This window comes from Ascaphus truei, chromosome 1, assembly GCF_040206685.1.
Source record: "Ascaphus truei isolate aAscTru1 chromosome 1, aAscTru1.hap1, whole genome shotgun sequence".
In the NCBI taxonomy this organism is placed as follows: Eukaryota; Metazoa; Chordata; class Amphibia; order Anura; family Ascaphidae; genus Ascaphus; species Ascaphus truei.
In genome coordinates this window covers 329,317,628-329,331,186 of record NC_134483.1, presented here as the reverse complement: position 1 = coordinate 329,331,186, position 13,559 = coordinate 329,317,628, and the positions used below count along the sequence as shown (strand labels likewise).

Genomic DNA, 13,559 nt, shown 5'->3' with positions numbered 1-13,559 from the left:
AATAGATCCCAGTGTTCCGAAACAGGTAATAAAATGGTTCCGGAGAGATCATTGTCTGGTTAACGATGCTGTGTCCTTCCATGAATACACTGGAGTACAAGGAGAAAATTGTTACATGCTTTTTGCAGATACACTTTCCACAATAAAGTATGGGGGCGTTTATCATTAAATTGCGATAGTGCCAATCGGAGAGATTGACGTCAATGCAAGTTTCTGTGCAATAGTGCCCTGATCGGCACTATCACAGTTTATTGAATAACCGCCTTTGTCTTTATTGTGGCAAGCGTATGTACAAAAAGCATGTAACATTTTTCTCCTTGTACAATAGTGTAACCCCACTCAAAAACTACCCAGGGCAATACATTCAGATTCCTATACCCTAATATGGATACATTTGCTACTGGGTGCTGCAGTATGTTGTGGCGAGATTTGCACGTCAGATTATTATTCTTTTATTTATGCATATTCAGCAATGTAACAATAATCGCATTGTATTAAGTACCCTATCTCTCATGCCCAAAGTGTTTTACAATTAGGTTTCAGATCAATTTGTGCAGCCACCTCTGGGAGACAGAAAAAAGGATCAAGGCATCAAGAATACCCACTTACAGCTGGACAATGTGCTGCAGGCTCATCATTTAGTGGATTCTAGTCCCAATTCCTTAACTATGACAGTATAAGTGAAAGGAACATATAGTTGTGATGTGTCTTGTGCAATGTAGAAGGGCTAAGAACACTAGGTGGTCATTTTATATACAGATGTAGCAAGACTTTCTGTTTTCTGCACTGAGGACCGTGACAGCAACTGCCCCGGTACCGGAGGACTATCACTGCGGGGTGTCCAGTCCAGAAGCATGGACCCCCCCCGAACTGCGGCATTCAGACACGGCTCAAGAGACAGTAAGTCTTGCTACATCTTTACACCAAAACGATGGTTTGGGTTGTTTTGAAACAAAAATGGGAATTTTTGAACAACATTATTCCAAATAGCCACTTTAGTGTATTTAAAAAAAACAACAAAAAAAAGATTAAATATTAACCCCCTCATCATATGGACTGACAAAGTATTACTTAGCAGTAACTATGTGGTCATGCTCGCAGCAAAGGGGTCAAGGCAATGACATAGTAATCAATGTCCAAGGGATAAAACATGTGATATTTTAGAGTAGTGGATAAAAAATTGCAACTTCCACTGAATAACACCGGCTTCAAAAAGTGAGACAACTAAAGTCCATGGTGCTGGAAACGAGTGTGACATGTTTCCACCGATTGAGACTCTTACCTAATGAGCGATGCTCAACTGCCAACAGAACATGTGCAGGCCCATCCCTAGGGTATGTGCACCCTTAGGCAAGCACTATTAAGGATGCCCCCCCCCCCCCAAACCCCCACAAAAAAACATTTCCCCCCCAAAAAAATCCCCAGAATTCCACCCCCCCCCCCAGTAGGAAGCACTGAGTCTCTCGAGCTGAACCCCATTCATTTCCGCACCGGGGACCCCGCTTCCTAATATACTTACCTCCTTCGGGGGTGCCGGTATCAGCTCGGGTTTAGCTGTCCCATCACGTGGCCAATAGGAAGCCGTGTGATCATATGCGGTTTCCTATTGGGTTTTATACCTGAGCTGAGATACCGGCACCCTCTAAGGAGGCGAGTATCTCAGGAAGCAGGGGGTCCTCGGAGCTGAAATTAATGGGGTTCAGCTTGAGAAACCCCCTGCTTCAATCCGACATGTATTAAAAATATATATATTTAAATTAAAAAAGCATGGCAGCATTGCAGTTACTCTCTCCCCCTTGCCGCACCCTGAGACCTGTCACCCATAGGCGGTGCCTTAACTGCTCGCCGCTTCCAGAAACACAGGCCTATTATGGAATCTTTATCAGCCAGAGTACATGGCAGCTGAAATGTTTCAAGTGCATATTAGACAGGATGCTGTGAGACTACAAAGATGATAACCCTTTTTAGAGCATCCACCAGTGTAGTCACACACGCTTAAAAAAAGGCAAATATGAAAAAGCAGGATGTGCTATTAGAAACACCAGTTTCTAGGGTTGATACACACCTTTGCAGACATGGCTTTCATCAAGGTAGTACCCTTGGAAACAGGTCTGAGCGCAGATTCCGTCGTGGGACAAAACAAGACCTTCCTCACAGGAAGTACATAATCCCAGCCCTGGGCCACTGCAGGTTTTACAGGAGGGCTGGCAACCTATGGGGAACAAGGAAACTCATCACACACGTATGGAACTGGGGTGTTCATTGCCCGGCAGCGGAGGCAAGAAGGGGGGTTTTGAGAGAGAGGAGGGGGGGAGGGGAGTAAAAGAGAGAGAGGAGTAAAATAAAGTGTGTGAGAGAGAGGTATTAAGATAGAGGGGAGTAAGAAAGAGAGAGGGGAATAAGAGAAGTAATAGAGAGAGGAAGAGTAAGAGAGATGGGGAGTAAGAGAGATAGGGAGGGGAGTAAGAGAGAGGGAGAGTAAGAGAGAGTGGGGGAGTAAGACAGAGAGGGAGTAAGAAAGAGAGAGGGAGGGGTGTAAGAGAGAGAGACAGAGAAGAGGAGTAAGAGAGAGAAACGGGGGAAGGAAGAGAGAGTGATGGGCGAAGCAAGAGAGTGGGGGAGGGTGGGGTTTGAGAGAGAGGGGCGGCGTGGGGGGAGTGCTGTGGTCCCTGCAGCACTCAAAGGGTTAAATTGTTAGGCATTTACTGGTAAGACGTAGGTGGATTTTATTTCACTTGAATAAAGTCACAGTGAGAGAAATAAAAATAGGAGTTATTTAATACATCCAATGGTATGCATCAATTTCTGTATTTTTGCAATTTTTCTCTCCCTTAATACAAGAACTAATATTACATAAATTAAAAGGTATGGAATATTTATTATACTTGCCACCAAGTGTAGAGGAATAAATACAAAATAGTTGTTGTTTTTGTAAATGTGAACGAAGTGGCAAAAGAGAGTCGAGGATAACAAATTCTAGTTAAGATTAAAAAGATGTCTCTAAATCCCAGAGAAAGATGTTAAAGACCAAATAGAAATGATCAGTCAGTTCCCGTATACAGTATCAGTGGTAATTTCACCCTCTCTCTGCTGATGACTTATGGTCTCAAATATGAATGTAATTGATGATGTGCTACAGACTTGCAAGCGACTTACTTTTACAGGTTCTCCCATCCGTGTGATATCCAACGGGACACTCAGGAATGCAGTGATCTCCCAGAAGGTAATATCGAGAGTACTGACACAACAAGCACACACTGCCAGTGTCTTGCAGGTTTGCTACACACAGTTGGCATTGAGGATGGCAATCTAAGAGAAGACAGCAGATTTATAATGTCATATAGGATGTGATGACTCACACAGAGGGATAAACCAGACCACATATTTAACTTCTTTAGTGCTACTTGTTAATATCACTGTAACCAGCATTCAAGGGATTTGCCCTTTACTTGTATTTATCCAAAATGCTTTAAACAGCGCACTGTGCGCTCATTTGCATGTCATTTCCCAGAATCCCTGGCTGCGGTGGAAGCATTGTTTGCTAGGAGATAATGGGGGAAAACAAGGTTGCAGACCTGTCTGAGACATGTGAAAGTGCTCACAAGTGATATTTGTTAAACAGCACAAATAGGGTTGCCAGGTGTCCAGTATTGAACCGAACAGTCCTGTATTTGGACACTGTCCAGTAAAAAATGAGAGGTAATACTGGACATGTATATGTCCGGTATTACTTCTCTGGACATAGTGACCTGACTGGCTTGCAGGTCCGCGGGATTCCCCTAGCAGGGCTGTTGTTAGGGGGCAGGGCAGCTTCCTCCATCCTGGTTGGCTGCATTACCCAGCAGCAGCCAATAAGGAGGTGGTGTCAGGAGGAGGAAACAGCTTGGACTGGAGAGGGGTGTGTGTCTGTGTCTCGGGTGCATCACACCTTTCACCATTGTGTCCAGTATTTTTAGAGAAGCCATCTGGCAACTCTACATACAAACTACCAACCAGTTGAATATTGCTGTCAACTTTGCTGTTGCTGTAAAGCAGCAAAACGTAAAAAAAAATCCTATATACAGCAGCGGCAAAGTTTATTCTAACTTTTACCCGGTTTGTCCCGCGGCAGATTCCGGGCTGGCGCCGAATTTTCCCGCACGCCAGCCGGAGCCTCTTAGATCGGTCCTCCGATCGATGCCTCTTCCCTCTGCTTCTCTGGGTCCACCGGGTCCCCCGGGCCCCCCACCGCCATCCCCACATCTCCCTTAACCAGGGCTCCCCGGGCACGCGCGCGTGCACCCGATGCAGCGTAACCGCGCATCAGTGACGCGCGGCGCGCTGCGAAAAAAAAACGACAAACCCGCGTCTTCACGCGGGTTGCGGCTCCAGCCGTGTTAGGATAAACTTTGTCGGTACTGTAGTTTTTTTCCCTCAAATAAACCAGTTGTGTAGTATTAGATAATTCTGTCTGCATGTTTTTACTCCTAATGCAATTTTTAATAATTTAAAAAAAAAATATGCTGATCATTTTGTGTTTGCTACAGTAACCATTTAGAAAGTCATATCCATTTCCTCTTATGAAACGGGCTCTGACACACACGTTTTGGAGCTCTGCCCTTTGGCAACAAAGTATCACAAATCTGTTGCTGTGTTCCACTGCAGACTGTCTAGTACTCTGAAAGCTGTAACAATAATGTGTTACACTTGGTAATATAATGCTACATATCAGCTGCAGCATTTCCCAGGCTTCAGCACAGTCAGAAGGCAGCCATTTCATTTAGCCCACAATCAGGATTTAGACAGATATATAACAGGAGCACCAAACGATTAACAGCTTGGGTAAGAATGAAGAGTTATACATTGTCACATGCTTTACATATACTAATTAGAAAAAAAAGCAAGTAAAACAAGGTAAGTAGTATTGCTACTTTAATTTTGCAGCTCTGGTTAGGTTAATAGGGGTTCTTTAAGGCTGTAAAGTATGTTGACAAATGGCAGTGACTGGTAATTATTCCTGAGCCAGCATTGACATGCATATGGATTTCTTTACCTTTGGCTAAAAAAGGTTATTTCCCATCAAGAAACAGGAAAATTTCAAGCAACTAGTTGGGAATGTGCCTCTATGTTCTTCCGACCAGTGATGGATGGGAAGGATGAAAGGTGAAGCACTTAATAGATGTCCAGAAGACAAAACTCTGCTAGGCAATCAATAGCATTGACTTGCCTGTCCAAGGAGCAACCCGTGACATAACTCATTAAATCTGGTCCATTTATAAAATGTTATTAAACCTTTAAACCTTACGAAGGCGAAAGATGAGTTACTGCTGAATGGTGTGGGACCACCTGAAAAAAGAAAGTTAAGAGCCGGCAGGGCAATTAACTTAAGGTGATTATTACCACACCAATGTCTAGAAACATGTTAAATACTATGAGAAAATGAATGTACAAAACAGAGTAATGGTCCAATTTTGCCTCCAGCAGAACAAACTTAAAAGTTGCAAAAATCCGCAGAGCATATCGATCACTGATTTTTGTGTTGTATTTGTTCTTGCAGACATTTTACCCAGGGAAATAAACAAAACAGTCTTTTCTCACACTGCACTTTTATTCTCTGGGAGGACAATTCAACTCATTATGACCTTGGGCAAGTTACTTCATCTCTCTGTGCATCAGGTTTCAGGTTTCAGTAACTACATTGTAAGGTGTCTACGTACTTTAACTGCATACACTGTAGTGCTGTATAACAGAATATTATTATATTAGTATTATATTAACTGTATTGCTGTTTGCAGGGCATACATGGCATTAGTCCTGTAGTTGGCAATTCTTTAAACAAAACCAATGGGTTTTTTCTTTCTTTCATTGTTTGGCAGACTTTATATATTAGTATTACATGACAGTGACTACCAACCTCATACTGAACCCTACAGCATGCGCATTACAACAGCTCTTCGTACACATTTAGAGATAAAGCAAACATATCTTAAAAAAAGAATACATCAACGAGTCCTCATTACTATAATAATGTGATAATGGCGAGAGAAATTACAGTGGCTTGAAGAAAATGTGATGAAATATGTCAGTTTCACCTGACCTGTTCTTAGTTACATACGGCTACCGTACAAATTACCAGCCATCAACACGGGGACCAAACCAAAATCCTGAAATTACAGATGCAGCCACGAGTATCCGAACACTTGCCTTTGAAAATCTGGGACAATCTCCGAGTAATGCTGCAACATTTCTGCAAACAGTTTGAATGGGACTGCCAGGGACCCCCGCTGTGTTAATCCGATGGGCCATTAGTCTGTCTGCAGAAATGTCACAGAAATGTTGCAGCATTACTGGGGTATTGCCCCAGATTTTCAAAGGCAAGTGTTCGGATACTTGTGGCTGCATCTGTACATTTACAACCATTGGGGGACACCTATTTTAAGACTCATTCGTAAATGTGATGTCTCGTTTTTTTTGCTATTACGTTATAAAACAAAATGGGAACACGATCTATTTCCTGCAGAAGGAAAGTGCCGATGCAATTTGTGTCATAGAACTATGGAAGCGAGCAAGTTCTGTTAACAAAGAGTTCAGAGGACATAACTGGCGTTATTTTGTATCAAATTCTCCCAGCTGCAAAACTGGGGCAAAAGTGTAGCACAAAAACCGCACCAGATTTTGTATTTTTTTTTAATGCATTGCTTAGGTAGGAATTGTTTACTTTGATAAATCTGGTGAAGTTTTTTTCACTAGGTTTCTAAACGCATGTATATATATATATATATATATATATATATATATATATATATATATATATATATATATATATATATATATATATATTCTTCAGTATTAGGTGATACCATTTTTATTTGGACTAACAATTTATGTCATAGGACAAGCTTTCAAGAGTTTTCCTCTCTTCCTCAGGTCCAGCAATACTGGTTTACAAAGGAATCTATGGCTAAAACAGAGGTTTGGAAAGCAGATTACAAACAATTATGATAGTGTGTGAGAAACCCCAAATCCGCATTAAGACCTCTTGTTTTGGTGTCAAAGAGTCTTATCATGCTAAGTTCAAATGTTTTCCGTTCTTGGGTGCGTTTGAACTTTCCATTGAGGATTTTGATGTTTAAATCATTTATGGAATGATCTGGTTGTGAGAAATGATGTCCCACAGGTGAGCAGTATCTTCCTTCTACATGGTGTTGTGTATGGTGCCTCTCTGCCAATGTTCTTATCCACACCTTTCCTCATATCCACACCTTTCCAAAATGGCTGCCAACCGTGTTTAAAATGTGGCATTCAGTTAGCCACCTGTAACAGCCAATTTATTCTCATGTTTGTACTTGTGGGATTCATTGTGTGCTGGGGTGCCTGGAGACGCTTGTTCCCTGCATCCGAGTGATCGGAAGGACTTCAGATGGCTCGCGATGAGGGGGTGTGGCCATGACGTGACATGGCTGGTTCACCCTCATTTTGCACCAAAAGACAAAAAGCTTATCTATTGGAAAAGGCACTCGCACTTTGCGCTTTCTGCAGGCGCGCAGTGGCAGTGACTTGGGACGGCCCCATAAAGGGCCGTATCTTGTTTGCGCCGTGCATGCCACAGAGCGAGTAGTGTGGACGAGGTCGTAGGGGGCCAGGTGAAGCCACGGACAAACCTGAAATCTCACAACCGTTCCTTGCTAGACTGGATTCTCTCCTCAAATCCCAGCAGAATCCAATCCTCTGGCATCCTACCTGACATTTTCAGTGACCATGCAATAGTGTACTGTGTAACGAAAATCAGATAACCCCAATTAAGCCCTAAAGTTCTCCTCACTGGAACATTTAGAAACTTTAACCCACAACAGTTTCTGGCTGACTTACCAGCTGCCCTTGGTACAGAATCGACTTAATTCCAGACCTGATTCAGCACTTGACTATTTCCAATCCGAGTTCTTAAAAGTCTGTGATACCGATGCTCCACTATGCAAAATAAGAGTACGAGGGGCCCACCTTCCATGGTTGACAACCAACCTTATAGCGCTCTACCATCTTAGGGATGCCTTGTGGAAAAGCAACAAAGTAACTGGCACTACTAAGGATCTTAATCACTACAGATGCCTGCGGAACATGTGCACAAGGCAAACAAGGCACGCAAAAGCACAATATTACTCTGACAATCTTCGCCAGAATAAATCAAACCCAGCTAAGTTCTGGAATGTAATCAACAATATATTCCAGCCTCCTAACCATCAACAACCACATAATATCATTAATGAGGATATTACCCTGGCAAATCCCACTGACATTGCAAATGCATTCAATTATTACTTTATGTGGGGTGTGCTACTAATTTATTAGCGAAACGCAACCCGAACTACATACATGAACCTCATTCTTGGAGTACTTCTATAGCCCTCCCTCTCTGAACACTGCCCACAGTGTTCAATTTGTCCCAGTATCTGAAGAGGGGATTACACAAGCGCTCCTCAAATTAAAACTAAGCAGCCAATGAGGACCTGAACTACTGCAATCAAAGTTCCTACAACTTGGTGCCCCAGCCATTGCCAAACCGCATGCTTCCCTAAGCAACTCTATCTTGTCTTCAGGCCATATCCCTAAGACCTGGAAAACTGCCAGTCCCAACCTTCAAAAGTGGGACAAAAAGACTGTCACAAACTACAGGCCAATCTCTCTACTCCCAATACTATCCTAAGTCATGGGAAAATGTGTTCACTCCCAATTAAGAGATTACTATACCAAGGCAAATTTCCCTAGCCAATTCCAATCTGGCTTTCGCCCCAAACACTCCAAGTAACTACCCTCCTAAAAGTTTGCAATAAGATCCAGTGTGGAATGGAACGGGGACAACTCACTGGTGCAATATTCCTAGATTTTGCAATGGCCTTTGATACTGTTGATCATGTTATCTTGCTAAACAAACTCCAGTGCTCTGGAATAGGGAAGCATGCTTTAAACTGGGTTCATTCCTACCTATCAGGTAGATCCCAACATGTGTCTATCTCGGGCACTAACTCCAACCCCTTGGATATCACCTGCGGTGTCCCGCAAGTCTCTGTTCTGGGGCCCCTACTCTTCTCAGTGTTCATTAATGATCTGCCTACAGCTTGTAAGGGAGCCTTAATACACATGTATGCAGATGACACAATCTTTTATGTACACTGCCCTAACTTCTCTGACCTTGGACACGTACTTCAATCTGACTTTTCGAGACTTGAAAATTGGATTTTCCAAAACAAACTGTTTGTAAACACTGACAAGACTGTAACAATGGTATTTGGGACCAAGGCTAAATTTGCAAAGCTTCCAATGAAGGAGCTACAGATCAGAACCAACTCGAAAACTATCCTAGCCTCTGATACTAATTTGAAATATTTGGGCATATGGGTTGACTCCCATTTAACATTTGGGTTGCACATTGATACCCTGACATCCAAATCCTATTTCAAACTAGGTGTACTATATATGAACAAATCCTCCCTAAGTCTGCTTGTCAGAAAGCGTATCGCACAGCAGATGCTGATGCCAATTATAGACTTTGGGACATAGAATATGGCACGGCACCCCAAACTCACCTTGGCAAACTTGATACCCTCAACAATTCAATATGCCGCTTTGTCCTCCAATGCAATTACAACACACATCACTGCGAAATGCTCAAAGAACTAGATTGGTCATCACTTGAGTCTAGGCGCAAAGTTCATCTCTCCTGTCTTGCCTTCAAATACTTACTGGGGAAGCTACCTGCCTATCTGACTAAGCTCTTCACCCCTACCACAAGCAGCACTTATCTTCTGAGATCTGACTCCAAAAGACTGGTCCCAAGGCTCAACAAAGTATCCGGTTGCTCATCCTTCTCTTACCGTGCACCCCAAAACTGGAACAATCTACCAGAGACTCACTTCCACCACCAGTCTAAGTTCTTTCAAAACTAAAGCTGTCTCACATTTTAATCTGGTCTGTAACTGTTATGTACGCCTATAATATATATTATCTTTAACTGTGCATACAATGTCTTGCATATACTGTAATGTACTGTATAACCCCTTTCACTCATTGTAACCATGTATTTGTCATAACTCTGTGCCCAGGACATACTTGAAAACGAGAGGTAACTCTCAATGTATTACTTCCTGGTAAAACATTTTATATAAATAAATAAAATAAGTGTGGCGAGACAAAGGGGAGTTCTGTTTTGACACGCCCACCTGCTGGGAGAGCACACACTCCAAAGCTAAAGTATTGTCCTCTCCCTGGCAGTGTGGTGTCACGCTCTGCTGGAAGTGTGGAGCTGAAATCGGGGAGCGCAGCCTGGGTTCTAGCCCCCTGGGCTCGTTCCTTATTGGCCAGTTCATATTTCCATCTCCCCAAGGACACTGCCCCTTGGGGCCATCCTACAGCACTACACCAGCCTCCAGTCCTGATTGGTCCATCTCAGGCAAGCCCTCCAGCTCTGATTGGCTCAGCGAAGACAATCTAATATGCTGATTGGTCGGCACCCAGTTTTCCATGCTTTCAGATGGAGCCTGGGGTTCTATGTAAGCCGATGCTGATCAGAGTTCCAGAGTTGTTCATAGTTGGTCTCGATAACTACAGATTGGCTGGAAATACCAACAGTGACCCGAGAGGCGGTGATTCCGAGTTACTGGGACATCCTGAGACAGACGGATCGTTGAGGCATCCTGGGTAAACTCGCTCCAGCAGCGCCCAGCACCTAGTGAGCTAGGAGTCCCCTTTATTCCCCTGTCTTGGCGAGTTGTCCGTGTTTCTGCATTTGTGTGAAACTATAATGAACAGAGCTGAAATACTAACTGGGTTACTGTATATTAATCTCCTACTGAATTTCTTTATTTAAAGCTAAATTATTGAATGCAGTTCAGCTAGACATTTATATTTACTTAAGTAAACACCCCTGTATATTTGTAGAAAGAAAATCTTTCTTTTTCTTCCTTTGCCTGTGTGCATTTGGATGGCCATATCCAATCTTGGTAATCATTAGACATGTAATGACAAATCTGTAAGGAGATCTGCATGTATAAAATGTAATTCAATGTATGCAAATGGAAATGTACAGCGTAATAGCAGTCTGCTCACATTAAACATTGCAAGAAGGTACTCTGCGTTATACTACTTATTACAAACCCATCAAATTAATTCAATGTAAAACATATACTGACCCACACAAGTCCTGTTCATCCATCAAATAAAAATGTCATTCATTATTAAAGCACAACAAACAGCTAAATTATGTTTTGCTCTCATGTTTAGTCTGTTCATTCTCCCCAGTGAGGGCTGTACTGCTAGTCTCATACCTGTCAACACATTGATTTTCTGTGAGTCTCACTGACTCAGAATCAGTCTCGCTGATTTTTAGCTTCAGCGCCTCATAGGCTTCAATGGAGTTCATCTCCTGTAGATGTCTGTACTTTTCCATTTGTTTTTTGTCTGGAAACCCAAATCTCATTGATTTGGGTCAAAGTCTTTTTTTATATAAATGTTAAACCAGCAATCTCCGTTGCCCCCCACACACCTCTACCTGACCTCTGAAGATCCCCCCACCTAAGTTTCCAAGATATTTGCATTTATTTCCAGTCCCTCATAGATAGAAGCTTGATAGACATAGAAGACAGACTGTGACCAAATTCTCCCCCTACTAAATTAATACTACATACTTTGGTCTCAAATGCGTATACAATTTAAAAATACATATTTATCAAGCTTGTCACACCAATGCAACATTACAATGCTGCTTTTACCTTTGCAAGTTGTTGTTCCCTTTTACAAAAGTTTGGCAACATCTGCAGTGCGATATCAGGAGGACATCTTTGCATGCCAGAGGGGGCAACACTGCATTGCTTTGCACTCAAAGGGTTACAAATGGAACATTTCCCTTTTCTATTTCAAATATCTTACAGATACATTCATATGTATGGTTTGTTTACATACAGTAATGTGGTTTGCATTCATTGTTAATAAGGTTTCAGTTCCAGCGAACAAATTAGAAACTCTCTGGAAATGCAGAATGCAATGATTTGGTTCTTGTCACCTCCATCACACTGTGGATAAATGTCTGCGACAAGTTCGTTTTCTAATTCACAGGTTTAGACCATCTCATAACTAACCTTAGTTTCCGTGCATGTCAGTGTAGGAAGGGGAGTGTGCGTGCAGAGATGATTAACTCAAATTCCTGAATTACAAATATGTATTTAACTTGTGGTAACAACAAATACAGCAAACAATAAGCCAGTCTTGGAAAAGTCTTCCCTTAAGGAATGGGATAAAATTTAGGATTACATTTGACACTTCATTTGCTTAAATGTATGCCTTCTAAACCATTAGCGTTGATGGATAGGTAGCAATTCAGAGTCACTTGTCTGTTTTGATGAAGTGCTTGCTCTGACATGGATGAGTATAGACTAGTCTACCAGTCTAACTGTTGCTATTCGTGCCTCCAGAGAGCAACACAAGATAATCAATATCTGTTGTAAGGCCTGTGGAATGATTTGTTACTACTTTAGGTGTGTGACAACAACACAATTCTTTTCTCCTCATATTCCAAGTGCTGTTTTAAATAAATGAAAGATGAAATCGTCATTACTCTATTTTAATAAACATTTTATTTATTAATGTCACATTGAATAAATCTGTTTCTTCTCTTGACAGTATATGTTCAAAAATGGTTTCCCACACTCATGTCAATAAATAATGAACAAGTTGAAGATCAAAAACTGTTTACTTGAGATCAAACGTCACAAAAGGACAATTATTCACAACTTACAGACATAAAATAGAAAAAACTGAACGGACAAAAATATCCTATGAAAAAGTGGGAGGACATCTACACAGACACATTACTCTATAACAGAGTACAAAGACTCTTATCAATAGACAATCAAACAATAGAAAGAATCAATACTCCAAATTTAATATGTAGTTAGGGTCTAATGTCCTTGCAGGAGAATCCTCCAAACGAGTGGATATCTGGACCTTATACCAGGGGAGGGCAAACTGGGGGGTGGGATATTTTCTGGGGGAAGGGATATTTTCTGGGGGCGAAGGGCGCAGTGCTTGCAGAGGCCCAACGCTCTTCCCCAAAGATCATACAAACGGGTAAATCAACTGACTAACCCTCCAGGCGCTCAGAATAGAACATAGTCCTGCTGGTAGGAATTTATGAGATAAATCCTGAGACCCAGGCTATAAACAACCGTGATATAGTGTAGTATGATGTACTGTCCTTTCCCCCAACCGGCTCACCATGAGCACTATAGGGTTGGGGCGCGGGGAACTCACGTGTTAGTCCTTGGGGTTGTATGCACTAAGCCTGTCCGGTCTTTCAGTGTAGTAGATGCTCCTGTTTCTCCTGGATAAAGATGGGATGCCTCCGCCTCATGAGCTGTCCTCTTCACCGCCAACCCGACGCCCGCAACAGCGGGGGGTGGTCACCTGACCGGCGGCCTGAACGAGACTTCCGGATGACGTCACGGGAGACCCAGCAATCCAGCAGCGACTCGGCGTGCAGACGCACAGTGCAGCAATGTAGAAAACCTCTCAATGAGAGAAAAAGCGCCGCA

General features: G+C 42.4%; 1 protein-coding gene across 2 annotated transcripts in view; it reads right to left on the bottom strand.

Annotated features, from left to right (window-relative positions):
- Positions 1–13,559, bottom strand: part of FRAS1 (Fraser extracellular matrix complex subunit 1) — a 431,436-nt gene that overhangs the window by 164,114 nt on the left and 253,763 nt on the right. For both annotated transcript variants that reach the window (XM_075606876.1, XM_075606883.1), the window contains exons 21-22: positions 3,157–3,309; positions 2,066–2,212 (exon numbers count right to left, since the gene is read on the bottom strand). In XM_075606876.1, coding sequence (XP_075462991.1) covers positions 2,066–2,212; positions 3,157–3,309 — 300 coding nt within the window. The remainder of the gene's footprint in view (positions 1–2,065; positions 2,213–3,156; positions 3,310–13,559) is intronic.